Source organism: Cetorhinus maximus, chromosome 1 (assembly GCF_964194155.1).
Source record: "Cetorhinus maximus chromosome 1, sCetMax3.hap1.1, whole genome shotgun sequence".
NCBI classification, from domain to species: Eukaryota; Metazoa; Chordata; class Chondrichthyes; order Lamniformes; family Cetorhinidae; genus Cetorhinus; species Cetorhinus maximus.
The window spans coordinates 106,893,541-106,910,233 of NC_135879.1; the positions used below are offsets into that span (position 1 = coordinate 106,893,541).

Consider the following 16,693-nt stretch of genomic DNA (forward strand, 5'->3'; position numbering starts at 1 on the left):
CCCACTTACCAAGGCCGCCGCTCTTTCTGAGTAAAGGTAGAAAAGGAAAGAAGCGCCTCCTCCCTCCTTACCAAACTCTCTCAATCACCTCTGCTCTCAAACTCTTGCCGCTTCTCGCACTGTTCTTATAGCTCCTCTGCTCTCCTCTCGGTGCTGCTGACTGCCTGGCTTGGGGTCCTCCTCTCGCATTCTCCTCGATCCTGTTCCTCAATCTCTGGTTGCAGCTCCTCTTGCTGTTGCTCCTCAGCTTCTCGTCTGATAGAGCAAAGCCTGTTCCCATATAATTGCCATGCAGCGCACTATCACTAATTTGATACCCACTCTGCAGAGTACTGCGGGGCTCTTCTAGAGCAGCCCAGACATGGAAACATTGCTTGAGGATACTGATGGTGTGCTCTAAAATGTTCCCCGTGGTGACATGGCAAGGCCTGTTGTGCATACATGCACGCGTTCCAGATGGGAGTTATGAACCATGTTAGCACTTGTCACACAGTAGCCAACTTATAACTTGTCACAGTAGTTCAACTGGCACAGATGATTACCACAGAATGAAGAAATTATGACTCCTGCCAGAATAACAGACATTCATCTGCATGATGAGGTGCATGTGGTCACACACCAGCTACATATTGAGGGAGTGGAATCCCTTTTTATTAATGTCTGAATTCACATGAGGTATGCATGAAGCAATACATGTGCAGGCACTGGCATCCTGTACCTTGGGAAATCTGTAACTACTGCAAATCTTCATCACTCCACCTGCATGTCACTGGCAAGAGAGAATGAGATGAAGCCACATCTCTTTCGCTGTACAGAAGGCATCAGTGTCTTCCCTTTATGCAACACTGTGAGATTTTGCTTACGTTTCCAGCCTGAAAGGAGCCAGATTTATAAAACTCTAAGAGTCACTGTAATCCTGGCTGCCACAGGTAATGCGGTCCTTATCTAAAGTTGCTGTTGTGGCTGCAGCAGTTGGCAGATTTCAATCACGCTGTCTTTTAGTGAAGTGAAGATATCTCGAGCATTAGTCATTGCTGAGGTTGAGATAGGAGCAGTGCTCTGTAAAGACCTTTGGCAGATAGACTACAGCCCCTCCCCCACCACCACTACCACCCATCCTCCTCCTCCTTCTTCTGCAGCTTGTCATGCTCTGTATGGTCTCTCTTCTTTCTCCCAGTCAAGCTCAGTTCAAAATGGAAGATCTGCCAGGCCATCCATGTCTGAAAGCAACTTGTTCCGTAAAGCCTTTAAATTACCAAAAATGTACTTCAACAGCAACCCACGCCACTCCCTGTGGACTAATTTTAGACAAGTATAAGAAAGCTCCAGAACGCAGAATTGCATTAACAGCCAAAAGGAATAATCAGTAGCGCATTTGTAAGTAGTTCATGATCGTAGAGCTGGTGGGTTGGTGGGGATGTGGTCCTTAACTATCATGTTCAACACTGAAAGGTTAAGGCAGGTCATAGGCTGGAGCATGGCATTCGAAAATGACAGCACTGGCATCAAATCATCATTGCATACCGGTGTCATAATCTACTCGCATACTGTGGTCGGCCATTAGGTGTGCTTGCAGGCCCATTTATCAAGTTTGTGTCTGATGCACTTCTCATCAGAGGTGTACATGCACATCTCAAACTTCATTTTGGAGTGTTAGGAAACTGAGTGGAGCCTAAAAAATGGATGCTACAGAGCTCAATTACCCCTCCATAGTTTAAAATACCAAAGGTTACATTCTTTGTCTTACACTGAAAATGTTATGGAGATTTGACTACAGTTGGATTTTGAGTATCTAAGGCAGCCCATTTCAAAGTGTTAACTCCTTTCATGTGTAGCCTGAATTGTTTGTTGCCTGAATGTGTTAGCCCATTCTTACTGCTTACCCGCAGGAATAAATAGAATGTCTTTTTGCAGTAATACATGTATCTTGTTGATGTTAATAGGTTTGCTACTCCTTGGACTCATGCTGTTAACCCATACGGAGAGAATATTGGCAAAGGATGATTCGAAAACTGTTTGGAAGGGAAAGGGATCAACAGCAAAATTGAAAGAAATAATGATTGGCAGATGCTTCAACTACCTTGGAACCATAAATCCCAATGCAGGGTAGGTCAATTTATAATCTTCACTGGCATAGCATTACAGCACATCATAATTTTCAATTGCTTGGAAGGGAATACTTGAGGATGATTTCATTTGTTGCAACAATTAAAAGCCTTAACCAGCAAAAATATGAGGCGGATTAACTTGTTTGCAAAGTATGTGTAAACAGCACTTCCACAAAACTTTATTTCGCAAATACAAAACACTTTTTAATCTTCAATTGCTGGAGAAATGGCTCATGACCAGTAGAAAAATACAAGCAAGTTAACTTTGGCAATCTCTCAATGTGATTTCTACTTGTTGGCATGTAAGACTCTGAAACATGTTTAATCAAAATTTTGGCAATCCAAAATATAATTTGCCCAATTTCCTTTTTAAGTGAGGTGATTTTTAAAAAATTTTCCTTTTTCTTTTGCTGTATCCCATGGTTCTTGCTATGTATTTGCCTACTGCCATAATGAAATAAAATAAAATACAATTTTAAAAAAATAAAAGGTTTGTTCACAAAATTGAAGCTCATGGATTAGGCGGGTCAATGTCAGCTTGGATAAAAGAAAACTGGTTTAAGGTCATTAAACAGTGAGTTGTGGCACATGATTGGAGGATGATACATATGGGATTTTCCAGCCCAGCCTGCTGCCAGGATCTTCCAGTCCCGCTGAAAGTCAGTGGACTCTTGGCTGGCCCACCACATCCCCCACAGTGAGTCCTATCGCTGCAGGGCCGGAAATTCCCAGCCAAAGTAAAATTTCTAAATTTGCCAATTATAACAAGCTTGGAGATGTGGCAGCGAGGATGATACTAATCGACTGCAACAGGACATGGGCTAGCAGTATGGGTAGACAAGTGGCAGGTAGAATTTAATACAGAGGTAATGCATTTAGGCAGAAAGGGTAGGGAGGGGCAATATGGACTCGACGGCACAGACCTAAAAAGTGGGCAGAGACAGAGGGACCTGGTGGTGCGTATGCATAGATTTTTGAAGGTGGGAGGACATTGAGGGAGTAGTTAGCAAAGCACGTGGGATATTGGGCTTAATAAATAGAGGTACTGAGTACAAAAACAGGGAGATCCTGCTGAACCGTTATAAAGCCCTGGTTCGGTCACAACTGGAATATTGTGTGCAGTTCTGGTCACCACACTTTACTAGAATGATTCCAGGGATGAAGGATTTTAACTACAAGGTTTAGGTTGGAGAAGCTAAAGTTTTTCCCCGTGGAGCAAAGGAGATTGGTTGTAGGGGGTTGGTGGGGGGAGGGGGGAGGTGTGGGGTTCACTTGGGTGTGGGGGATTTGATAGAGGTGTACAAGATTATGACAGGTTTAGATAAGGTAGACAAAGAAAAGCTGTTCCCATTAGCTAATGGTACAAGATTAGTGGACACAGAATTAAGGTTTTGGGCAAGGGATGCAGGTGGACGTGAGGAAGACATTTTTACAAAGTGAGTGCTAATGGTCTGGAACCCACTGCCTATGAGGGTGGTGGAAAGAGAGACAGTCAATGATTTCAAAAGGAAATGGGATTGATATTTAAGGGAAATAAACTTCCAGGGGTTATAGCAGGAGAATGAGACTGACTGGATTGTTCTACAGAGAACCAGCATGGACTCGATGGGCTAAATAGCCTCCCTCCATGCTGTAAGAACTCTGTATATACATTTGTACAGAAACACTTTCATACAGCAGGGATGCGAGGCCCAGGTTCTCAGCCAATTTCCCTCCCATTAATGGTTCTTTCCACTGGTCCCCGAGACTGTCTATAGGAAGGTGATAGTAAACCCCAGCCGGTGGCATTAAAACCTCAATTTCTGTTAATAGTTAGAAAGACACCCTCTGCCTTCAATTCAATCCTCAGAAACTTGCCCCTATAGGCTTCAATTTCTGCCAAGGCCTATAAAACATGGGGTTTTCTTGATCTTCTGCCCTATTTGGCTGCTTTAAGGTCTCTTACCCAATGCAGCACCAGAAGAGGTGGTATTTCCACTGCAGCAGTGCCAGGATTTTGCAGCTTTGCAGTGACAATCACATCTTGTTAATAGTACTCCTGCCAGGAGGCCACCTATTCAGCATGATTTTGTTGATATAGTTGCCAAACGGCCTTATTATAAATGCCTGGCTGAGCTCCAAGAATGGTTAATTTACTTGGATTTCAGCAAGCAATATTTATTCAGCTACAGAGGGAGGGAAAGCTTTGTTTGATTGACACATGTATTGCCTTGTAATAACTTGTGTTTATTTTGAGTTTTTTCACTGCCTGCGTTCGTACTATGAATGTCTGTCTGTGGTTGATTGACACTTTTAAGAGGATGTAAGCTGAGATGTTTTCTGAAAGGATATTTCAAAGCCTTTGCTTACCACAGAATAACAGTATTGTTTCTGTCCAGAAGGATGCCATTTGGCCCATCATGTCTGCACTGGATCTCCAAATGAGCAATTCACCTAGTGCCATTCCCCCATCTTCTCCCCATAACCCTGCACAGCCTTCCTTTCCACTGTCGGTTTCAGGATTATTTCAAAGACTTGTCAATGGCCATGTGCAATGGTTGGGAGAGAGAGGGCCTGACATTCATCATTACAACTGGGCCAATTCCCCAATAAACTGAGGCAGACATTCTGATCTTTTCACATCACCATTTGCCGACCTCCACGCTGCCTCAGGTTTGCATCCAGAAGCAGTGGACCTAACTCCACCCGCCCTTGTCCCCCTGGAATGGAAATATGGCAAGCAGAGCCTTCCTTAACAGAGATGGCTTTGCGGAGTCAGGAACTTTCCCAACTCTAGATGCCCATCTCTTTCATGTAAATTTGACCCATCAAGTCTGGATAAGCATCTCAACTTTGGCAAGACCAATGCCACTCTATAGCTTGCCTCTATAACCTCATGTCTTGACACCTGATTCCATCTGCAGCCTCCTGTCCAATTCTAACCTGAGCTTCAAATCTCATCACCTCATGTTGTTTGCTTCCAGCTCTGCGACATCATTCACCTCCACCTCTTCCTCACTTCCGTTGCCATTAAAAAAGCTAATCTTCACCTTTGTTAGTTCCGGACTTGATTATTCCATGTACTCCTTGCTGTCTTCCAATATCTCACCTCTACAAATTGGAACTTTTACAAAGGCTTCAGCAGGGAAATCTGAGGATTCGGACCACACACCGTCCGCTCAGGAAATGGTAATCTGGAAAAGGCCCGGAATTCCAGTGCCTCCGGCTAGGTGTTGAAGGTGCTGTTACTGGGACCTTGCTGCCTGAAATGGATACCACATTTCTCTGCATTATAACTTTCAAAAAATACCTTATTTGCTGCAAAATTGCTTTGGGACATTATGAAAGTCACTACATAAAAGCAAGTTCTTTCTTTAGCTGCGTGTTTACGAGGATAGGCAGGGATTTTCAGCGACAATATTTCTTAGCAACAATAAAAATGGATTACTCCATTCTAATGGTTCATTTAGTGTATCTTTTTATTTGACAGGAACAAAGACTGTTCAAAACTATGGGAAGCATTTCTGCATGTATTTAGTAAGAAGGACCCATGCAAAGTCACAAAAGAGGATTATAAGCCATTTTTGGATTTGGCAGGTCATGACATTCCAATTGACCAGGTGAGAAATAAGACACTCCAAGAGCGTATCATGATAGCTGTTACAATCGGTTCCCAAGTGATTCCCCCAATTTGTTAGCTTCCTGAACAGCACCCCAATTTTGTTACACTCCCAGGTGATGAGGAATGAGTTGGCTCCCCTACTTTATTCAATACCGTCGGTTGGTTGCAACAAGGTTAATTTAAAAGAGGTCCATTCTCTCATGGATACATTTTCCCAGTCCAAATGTTTTTCTTCGCAGGAGCCAATTTAACCAGGCTTTCTTGAGTCAAAGAAGAATAAATTTATTAGTTACTAAAAACCCAAGAAAAATAATAAAAATGAACACACATACACACAGATCAGAAATGAAAAGTTAAGAGTCCAAATAAAAGTTTAAAAAGATATACAAATCAGTCTTTGGATTGCCCATGAGGCACAGATCGCAAAATGCTACGGCCGTTAAGTTGGGTGTTTCCGGTAGAGCTGACATTGGCAGGTTAGCAATGGTCTTGGAGAAACTTGGCTCTGCAGGTTGGCTGAAGAAGCTGTCCTATTTCCTTTTTGATTGTGGCTTTGCTGAGCCTTGCCTCCAGCAACAGGGAGAGGGAGAGAGACTTTGCCTGCAACTAATTGGTCTTCTTGTGCTGTCACTCTCACAGCACATAAGTATACTGGCACTGCTCTGCAACTAGCTTTTTAACCCATTTTTCCCTGTGTATTCCTGTAAGGGGAAAAAAAATATCTTGCACCCAGAGTCAATTTTCTTTGATCTCAAACCATTTTACATATTCTGAGATATGAATCAACAGGAGATGGATTTTAGATGCCTGCTGAGATGTGGTAATCAGCCTTCTGTCTCAGCAACCACAGGAGATTAAAGTTCAGTCTTTTGCATCTTTCCTATCTCCCTTTTAAGTACCTAAGGACAGGTCTGTCAGTATAATCCAGAAAGTGGTTACTTTACAGTATCAGCCATCTTTTGCTCCATGTCGTTGCTTGTATTTCTTTTAAAAAACACACACGTCTTCCTTAAAAAGTTCAAAATGCCCGTAAGTAATTTGTGGCTGTAATTAGCTTTTCACGACACTTCCTCCGCATCACAAATGAAATGGGATTCATTCTTATTTCATTACAAAGGGGGAAAAAAAAAACAACCACTCACTCACTCACTTGTGCTCTCTCTCACACACACTCATTCTCCTAGCCTTGTTCAATATTATCTCTTCAGTTCAAACCGGGTCTCTTCAGTTCTGGATGAAATCACATTTGATATCCCGGCAATGTGGATGATTTTTAGCTGGTACAGTTGAAGAAACAAACTCCAACGAAATAACCTGGCATTCTGCACCTTAAACTTTTCCACAAAGATTAAAGGGTTTTGGTCAGTATGGGCTGTGGTCTCTCCATATCCATTCAGACATATATCTCAAAAGCGTTTGAGAGCCGTTAACAAACCAAGCGTTTCCTCCTCCATGAAGAGCACCGTTCCTGATGCTTGTTTAGCTTTTTGGAAAAGTACCCGATTGCTCTCTCTACCCCTGATTCGTCTTCCTGGAGGAGGACAGCCCCTACCCTGATGTCACTAATATTGATGGCTACTTTAAATGCTCGGTTAAAGTCCAGAGCTGCAAGCGCAGGCTCGCCTATTAAAATGGCTTTCAGTTTTTCGAAAGCTGTCTGGCATTTCTCAGTCCATGCCATCTTTGCTTTTTACTGTAGTAGCCTGACAGCGGGCCGGCTCCTGTGCTGAGGTTTGAGATGAACTTGCAGTACAACCCACATATCCCCAATAACCTCACGATTTCCTGTTTTGTTGTGGGAATGGGGAACTGTGCTACTGTTTGTACCTTTGCAGCCCTGTACAGTACTTGTCCTATTTTTTGAATTAATTAGGGGATTTGGGTGTCACTGGCTAGCCCAACATTTATTGCCCATCCCTAAATGTCCTTGAGAAGGTGGTGGTGAGCCACCGCCTACAACCACTGCAGCCCTTGTGGCATAGATACACACACAGTGCTGCTAGGGAGGGAGTTCCAGGATTTTGACCCAGCGACATTGAAGAAATGGCAATATATTTCCAAGTCAGATGATGAGTGGCTTGGTGGGGAACTTCCAGGTGGTGGTGTTCCCATGTGTCTGCTGCCCTTGCCCTTCTTGCTAGTAATGGTCGTGGGTTTGGAAGGTGCTGCATAAAGAGCCTTGGTGAGTTCATGCAGTGCATCTTGTATATGGCACACACTGCTGCCACTGCTAGTCGGTGGTGGGGGTAGTGAATGTTTGCGGATGGGGTGCCAATCAAGCGGGATGCTTTGTCGTGGATGCTGAACTCATACAGGCAAGTGGAGAGTATTCCACCACATTCCTGCTTGTGCCTTGTAGATGGTGGACAGGCTTTGGGGAGTCAGGAGGTGAGTTACTTGTCATAGGATTCCTAGCCTCTGACCTGCTCTTGTAGCCACAGCATTTATATGGCCATCCAGTTCAGCTTCTGATCAATGGTGAGCCCTAAGATGTTGATAGTGGGGGATTCAGTGGTGGTATGCAATTGAATGTCAAGGGGCAATGATTAGATTACATCTTGTTGGAGATGGTCGTTGCCTGGCATTTTTGTGGCACCAATGTTACTTGCCACTTGTCAGCCAAAGCCGCGATATTGTCCGGGTCTTGCTGCATTTTGACATGGACTGCTTCAGTATCTGAGGAGTCGCAAATGGTGCTGAATATTGTGCAATCATCAGCGAACATCCCACTTCTGACCTTATGATGGAAGGAAGGTCACTGATGAAGCAGCTGAAGATGGTTGGGCCAAGGACACTGCCCTGAGGAACTCCTGCAGTGAAGTCCTGGAGTTGAGATGACTGACTTCCAACAACCACAACTATCTTTCTTTATGCTAGGTATGACTCCAACCAGTGGAGAGTTTTCCCCCTGATTCCCATCGACTCCAGTTTTGCGAGGGCTCCTTGATGCCACATTTGGTCAAATGCTGCCTTGATGTCAAGGGCAGTCACTCTCACCTCACCTTGAGAGTTCAGCTCTTCTGTGCATATTTGAACAAAGTCTGTTATGAAGTCAGGAGCTGAGTGATCCTGGCAGAACCCAAACTAAGCATCAGTGAGCAGGCTATTGCTCAGCAAGTGCCGCTTGACAGCACTGTTGATGACCCCTTCCATTACTTTACTGATGATCGAGAGTAGACTGATGGAGCAATAATTGCCCAGGTAGGTTTTTGTGTACAGGACACACCTGGGCAATTTTCCACATGCCAGGTAGATGCCAATGTTGTAGCTGTACTAGAACAGCTTGGCAATGGGTGCAGCAAGTTTTGGAGAACAAGTCTTCAGTACTATTGCCTGAATATTATCAGGGCCCATAGCTTTGCAGTATCCAGTGCCTTCAGCATTCCTCAACATCAATTGGAGTGAATTGAATTGGCTGAAGACCGGCATCTGTGATGCTGGGGACTTCCGGAGGAGGCCGAGATGGATCATCCACTCGGCACTTCTGGCTGAAGATTGTTGCAAATGGTTCAGCCTTACCTTTTGCACTGATGTGCTGGGCTCCTCCAACATTGAGGATGGGGATATTTGTGGTGCCTCTTCCTCCAGTGAGTTGTTTAATTATTCATCACCATTCACGACTGGATGTGGCAGGACTGCAGAGCTTAGATCTGATCCATTAGTTGTGGGATTGCTTAGCCCTATCACTTGCTGCTTACAATGTTTGGCATGCAAGTAGCCCTGTGTTATAGCTTCACCAGGTTGACACCTCATTTTTAGGTATGCCTGCTGCTGCTCCTGGCATGCCTTCTTGCACTCTTCATTGAACCAGGGTTGGGCCCCTGGTTTGATGGTAATGGTAGAGTGGTGAATATGCTGGGCCATGAATTACAAATTATGGTTGAATGCAATTCTGCTGCTGCTGATGGCCCACAGTGCCTCATGGATGCCCAATCTTGAGTTGCTAGATTTGTTCAAAATCTATCCCGTTTAGCACGATGGTAGTGCCACACAACACGATGGAGGGTATCCTCAATGTGAAGACGGGATTTCATCTCCACAATGACTGTGCAGTGGTCACTTCTACTGATACTGTCATGGACAGATTCATCTATGGCAGGCAAGTTGGTGAGGATGAGATCAAGTATGTTTTTCCCTCTGGCTGATTCCCTCACCTGCTGCAGACCCAGCTTAGCAGCTATGTCTTTTACACCCAGCCAGCTCAATCTGTGGTGGTGCTACCGAGCCACTCTTGGTGATAGACATTGAAGTCCCCCACCCAGAGTACATTCTGCGCCCTTGCCACCCTCAGTGCTTCCTTCAAGTGGTGTTGAAGATGGAGGGGCACTGATTCATCAGCTGAGGAGGGGGCAGTATATGGTGATGAGCAGGAGGTTTCCTTACCCATGTTTAACCTGATGTCATGAGATTTCAGGGGGAGTCAATTATTGACAACTCCCTGCCGACTGTATACCACTGTGCCTCCACCTCCCACTGACAGGACAGACCCAGGGATGGTGATGGTGTCTGGGACTTTATATGTAAGGTATGATTCCATATGTCAGGCTATTGCTTGACTAGACTAGCCTGTGAGGCAGCTCTCCCAATTTTGGCACAAGCCCCCTGATGTTATTAAGGAGGACTTTGCATGATCGACAGGGCTGGGTTTGCTGTTTCAGGTCGATGCCATCTTTTTTATTGGCTTTGTTGTGGTTTAATACAACTGAGTAGCTTGCTGGCCATTTCAGAGGGCATTTAAGCGTCAACCATATTGCTGTGGGTCTGGAGTCACATGTAGGCCAGACCAGGTAAGGACGACATATTTCCTTCTCTAAAGGGTGTTAATATCCGAGGAAGCTTCCTGAGAGACTTGACTTGTAAATATTCATTCATGTAAATAATTGGGATGTTGTGATGCTTGTCAATTGTACTTTCAAGTGCAATTAGATTTTCATCATTAGCCTTTTAATTCCAGATTTTTATTGAATTCAAATCCCACCATCTGCTGTGATAGGGTTCAAACACAGGTACCCAAAGTACTACCCTGGGTCTCTGGATTACTAGTCCAGCGACAATACCACAACGCCATTGCCTGGCGTGCTGAATTACTAATGAAAAGGTGTCTCCGCAGCCATCTAACTCTTATCAGGCCGAATTTACGGGGGAGAGTGGAGAGAAGCCAAGAGGTTCAGAAGACCAGACATGATGGCCATAACCATGAAAGAAATTTCACAGTGGGAGACACAGTTCTCGTGAACAACTTTGGAGATGGGTCCAATTGGCTATGAGGCGAAGTGAGTGCCATGACAGGGCCTTTCTCCGATAATATGTCGGTAAATGGCTGAGTAATTAGATGACACCTGGATCATCTCCGGAGAAGAGAGACAGTCCCACGAGAAGGCGTGCTGTCATCTTTTGAGTTTGCGTCTGCACCTCACTTGGAAGAAATGTCACACAATTTGGAAGGACCGATGTGGCCTGCTGGACCCAAGAGCGTTGAAGACACAAACTTTCTCACTTCCACTGAAGAACCTGGTAGACAGTTGACTCCTGAGAAGGGGGTCTCGGGAAAACCAGCTGAGGCCATTGAGCTATGACGCTCGACATGTCTGAGGAAGCTTCCTGAGAGACTTGGCTTGTAAATAGTAATTCATGTAAATAATTGGGATGTTGTGAAGCTTGTCAATTGTACTTTCAAGTAAAGGGGGAGGGATGTGGTAAAGTGGAGTGCTATATACCTTTAAGAGAATGTAGTTAGTTGACCATGTGACTGTATTGACCAATTGCTACACAGCACGGCCTTCTTGAGCAACTGTAAGTCTAGAGCTGGAGGTGATTGAAGAAGCACACACTGTGTTAGTGCTCTGTTCTTACTTAGTTCCAAAAAACCACCAGTGTTTGTTCAGTTAATCTGTCTCTCCACCTATATTGTTTCAAGCACCAACTAATGTGTAAATATCAAGGGCGCAGCTAGCGTTTGCCGAGCAAAGTGAACCTGAAACCAAAAACATAAAATCTAGTGTTCTCTTCAACTGTGGGTGATACGCTGAAGGGTTCAGCTGGGTCATACCCAGGTTACCCATGATTTCCTGGAATACTTTGGACATGAAATTCGAGCCTTGATCCGAATGGATCTCGGTGGGCAGACCATGATTGGGAAAGAATTGGGTTAATTTCCTCACCACTGTTTTGGCAGATATGGTTCCCAGGAGAATGGCATCTGGGAAGCAGGTAGCTGTGTCCATGATTCTAAGGGTATACTGGTAGCCCCACTTTTGTTTAGGGCAGAGGCCCCACGCAGTCCACTAATACATTGCTGAAGGGTTCCCCAGAAGCCAGCATGGGAATGATTGGTGTCAGTTTTATTGCAGGTTGGGATTTTCCCACAATCTAGTGGGTGTGGCAGGTTCTACAAAACCTTACTACATCCATGTGGAGTTGTGGCCAGTAAAAATGCTGGCTGATGCGGGCTTGGGTTTTGCATATACCTACATGCGGAATTTCGTGAGCTAGCCACAATATGTACCTCAGCGGCACCACTACCTGGTGGATCACTGTCCACTCCTCAAATGCAGGTCTGCGAGGGGGTCTCCATTTCCTCAATAGCACTTTATTTTCAACGTAGTAGCATTCGGGGACTGCTTCTGCCTCAGCTTCAATGTATGCAGCCTGAGCTAATGGGCGGAATTTTCCATGCCCGCAGGCATCAGGCATGATCAGTGGTGTGAACGGACAATATGGCGCAATCGGTTTCACAACCGCGTGAAACCAGTTCGCGATTGTCCACTCAGCCCACCAATGGCGGGCCGCGTTTCCCTCATCGGATGTCGGGAACCTCATTGTAATATATCAGCATATAATTATCAAGCCAGCCCGCCGGAATCATCCCCCCTGCTGGATCGTCCGTCCACATCAGTGGGAAAGCATGCCGATGTGTTTCACAACAGCACATAAAAGGCATGCATTTGGCTGTCGGCACTTGGAGGGGAAATCGGAGGTGAGTGCACAGTAACGTTGTGCAGTGCTTGCCAGGGTCGTCTGATGGGCTTCAAGCTTGAGGGGTGTTGTGGGAGCTCAGGGTTAAGGGCAGCCCAGCTGTTGAGGCAACCTGTGTGGGGGGGCAAGCGCAGCCCAGCCATTGAATATACAACGTGAGTGGGTGAGGGAAGTGGCCACACATTAGAGTAACCTGTATAAAGTGACCATTCCTCTGCATCTCAGACAGTTCAGGCGCAGCTACATTTATATGATTGGAGTCAAGCTTCTAGCTTATCTGCCCACTCAAGCAACGCAGAGGCACCAAAGTGTCACCAAGTGCTCCAAAGCTTTTCACACCTGCCACCCCCACCTTCACCCCATGCCCCCCCCCCATAACCACCACCCATACCATCCTACCCCACCCCCCCAACCCCTCAGCATAGACTGCAAAGTCATGAGCATTTTGGTGGACTGCAAAACAGCTGAACGACTGCACACATTGTACAATTTCCTCGCTAAATCTGGCCATGCAGCAGTCACTGGTGGAGGTGCTCACAACCCCTTGCAACATCAGCACCCCAGTTTGGACCAGTCTCCCCCATGGTTCAAGCTAACAGTGCAGCCTTGCAGTGTGGGTTAGGAGAATGCCTGCGCCTGAGCTGAGATCACAGCATGCAGTCCAGTGGGCAAAACTGCTGCCAATTGGTCAGGTGGAGTGGGGTGGAAGTGGAGGGATTTCAGGCAGCCATGAAGCGCACTAATCTCTGGCCAGCCAAGTGGTGGCCAGCAATCTCCGGGAAGAGGCCTTCACACTTAACCAGGACAAGTCCTTAGTACACCCATGCTTACCCATGTGTCTCTGACGTTCATCCTGCAGGAGGATACATCAGGATCATGGAGCCTGGTGAACTAGCTGTGTGCCTAATGGCTTATAGAGAGCGAAGACGACGGAGGAGAGAGTGACTGAAGCTCCTGGCTGTGCAGAGGCAGGAGCAGCTACCTCAGGAAGAAGGTGTGGCTGGTGCTCCAGCACATGCCACCCAAGAGCCATAGTGAGCCACCACAGGCCGGTGTCTAGTGACGCCCAGGGTCTATAGATGCCGCCTTTCATTCCTGCAGATAACTGAGAACCAGAGTCGCCAAAGACTGCGCATGTAGGGAGATCATGTTGCAGTTGTATAGAACCTTAGTGAGGCCACAGCTGAAGTACTGTGTGCAGTTCTGGTCGCCACATTATAGGAAGGATGTGATTGCACTGGAGGAGGTGTCGAGGAGATTCACTAGGACGTTGCCTGGGATGAAACTTTTAAGTTATGAAGAGAGGTTGGATAGACTTGGGTTGTTTTCGTTGGAGCAGAGAAGACTGAGGGGCGACTTGATCGAGGTATACAAGATTATGAGAGGCATGGACAGGGTGGATAGGGAGCAGCTGTTCCCCTTAGTTGAAGGGTCAGTCACAAGGGGACATAAGTTCAAGGTGAGGGGCAGGAGGTTTAGTGGGGATGTGAGGAAAAACTTTTTTACTCAGAGGGTGGTGACAGTCTGGAATGCGCTGCCTGGGAGGGTGGTGGAGGCGGGTTGCCTCACATCCTTTAAAAAGTGCCTGGATGAGCACTTGGCACGTCATAACATTCAAGGCTATGGGCCAAGTGCTGGTAAATGGGATTAGGTAGGTAGGTCAGGTGTTTCTCACATGATGATGCAGGCTCGATGGGCCGAAGGGCCTCTTCTGCACTGTGTGATTCTGTGATGTCTATGGAACTAGTTGGTCACATCAGCCACCTGCTGCAGGACTTGGCGCCACAAGGACATGGAGGGAATCCATTGCCAGTGGCTGTGAAAGTGACCGCACTGCTCAATTTCTATGCCAGTGGCTCCTTTCAGGGCTCCACGGGTGACCTCTGTGGGATATCACAAGGCTCCATCCACAAATGCATCCATGAGGTCACGGATGCAATTTTGTGAGGGCACACAACTTTGTGCATTTCACCCGGGACCAGGACAACCAGGACGCGAGAGCGATTGGGTTTGCCCAGATCTCAGGTTTCCCATAGGTACAGGGTGTGATCGACTGCACTCACATGGCACTCAGATCTCCATCGCAACACACAATCAACTATGTCAACCGCAAGAAGTTCCATTCACTGAATGTGCGACCACCTAAACACATCCTGCAGGTGTGCACACGGCTTCCATGGAGTGTGCACTTCTCCTACATCCTCAGTCAGTCACAGGTCCCTGATGTCTTTTAGGGTCCACAGAGGCAGCAGGTTTGGCTCCTTGGGGACAAGGGCTACCCACAGAGGCCATGGCTGATGACACCCGTGTGGTGGCCTCAGACTGCAGCAGAGTGAAGGTATAACGAGACTCATGCTACAACTGGCAACTTGATGGAGCAAACCATCGGGATGCTGAAGATGAGATTCTGGTGCCTGAACTGGTCTGGTGGAGCCCTGTAGTATAGTCCACAGAGGGCGTCACACATCGTCATCGTCTGCTGTGCCCTTTACAATCTGGCACTCCAACGGGGAAACGGGCTGGCTGAAGAGGAGATGGAGGAACTGAAGGTCTCCTCCGATGAGGAGGACGCCGATGTGGATGAGGCTGAGGAGGTCCTCTGAGGCGGCGATGACGGGGATGAGGCCCTCGCACTTACTAGACAAGGCAAGCCCTCATAGCTGCTAGATTTGTGGAGGATGATGATGTCATGCAGTGAGGACACTCGATAGATCTTCACATTGCCTCTGAGAATGTGTGACTCCTCTCTGGCTGAGGGCAGCTCACTTGCGCTCTGTGATCAGGGTCCTATCATAGAGATGCAGCCATGAAGCCTCTGATCCTTTATCCACTTTCCGCACCTGACCCCTTCAGGAGCACAGCGTCACTGGTCACAGATGCTGAAGAGATGGGGGGGGGGCCAGCCCCACCTTAAAGGTGCTGAGAGCACACAGAGGGAATGATGGAACTCTGGCGCCTGCCCACTGCTTCCAGGCAGCAACGGCCAGCTCCGCTGAGGTACAGGCATCAGTAATGTTTCCAGGGAGTGTGAGGCTGGACCATCACTTTGGTCTGAAGGCTGCATAGGGAAGGGGCCCTGGACTGAGACACCTGCCTTTTATCTTGTGCAGAAAGTTTTCACATCTGAGTGACAAGAACACTGCTCATCAGAAGAAGAAGCCGCCATAGGCAGGGAGATATTCTTGGGAGTTTATTGAAAATGATAGACAGTATGTACACCCATGGCGAGGCTATGCAACGAATAACTTCTAACTTTCCTAACCCTGCCGCTACGTCTTGGTGCTCCCTGGACATCAACATCGGAGGTAGAGGCAGCCTGCTGACTGTGATGCCCTGTGTGTGATGACCTTGACCGGCATCCTTTGGAGGGCTCCAGTCTGCTTTTGGGGTCCTGCTGTGTGGCAGTGGCACCCTCCTCGGTCTGTGAAGCTGGAACTGCGGAGGTCACAGGAAGAGGGGATTTGGATGGGCCGAACACTCTCGGAATCACCTGGATGGGTGTCCCCGGAGTGTGCACCTGCCGATCCTCCGCCCGAGGGCCCCAGGCTGACACCTTGAGGAGAAGGGGTACCTGGAGTGAGATTGAGCTGCCCGGCACCCCTTTCGTGTGCAAATTGTTGGAGACCAACTATGGCGTCAGAGATGGAGTTCAGCCTGTGAGGGAGTGCAGGAGCGATGCCCTGGACCAAGGTCTCTGGCCATCCTGCCAGTGTTGACCTTGGTGCATTGGCATGCCAGCGCTGTCACCTCAGACTGAAGGTGGATGGACTCCGCCATCGTGCCTTGCAATCTGAGGAGTGCAGCAGACATCACTTCCTGATGTTTCCGAACTTGCCTTTGCAGCTGCAGCAACTGTGACATGACCGAGTCCAAAGACTCATCATCTCTCTCGGACTCAGCAAACCTCAGGCCTCCAGCAGTCCCCTGAGTGCCAGACGCCAGGGAGCTCCCTGTCACTACCTGCTGATGATCAGACAGTGTGGTGTGCTCACCAGATTGTGATCCCAGG

At 47.1% G+C, this 16,693-nt stretch overlaps 1 protein-coding gene across 1 annotated transcript in view; it reads left to right on the top strand.

Annotated features, from left to right (window-relative positions):
- Window positions 1–16,693, top strand: part of LOC144682589 (ADP-ribosyl cyclase/cyclic ADP-ribose hydrolase 1-like) — a 52,516-nt gene that overhangs the window by 12,318 nt on the left and 23,505 nt on the right. Inside the window, exons 2-3 of the mRNA XM_078545060.1 lie at window positions 1,944–2,106; window positions 5,578–5,707. Of these exons, the coding sequence (XP_078401186.1) occupies window positions 1,944–2,106; window positions 5,578–5,707 (293 nt within the window). The remainder of the gene's footprint in view (window positions 1–1,943; window positions 2,107–5,577; window positions 5,708–16,693) is intronic.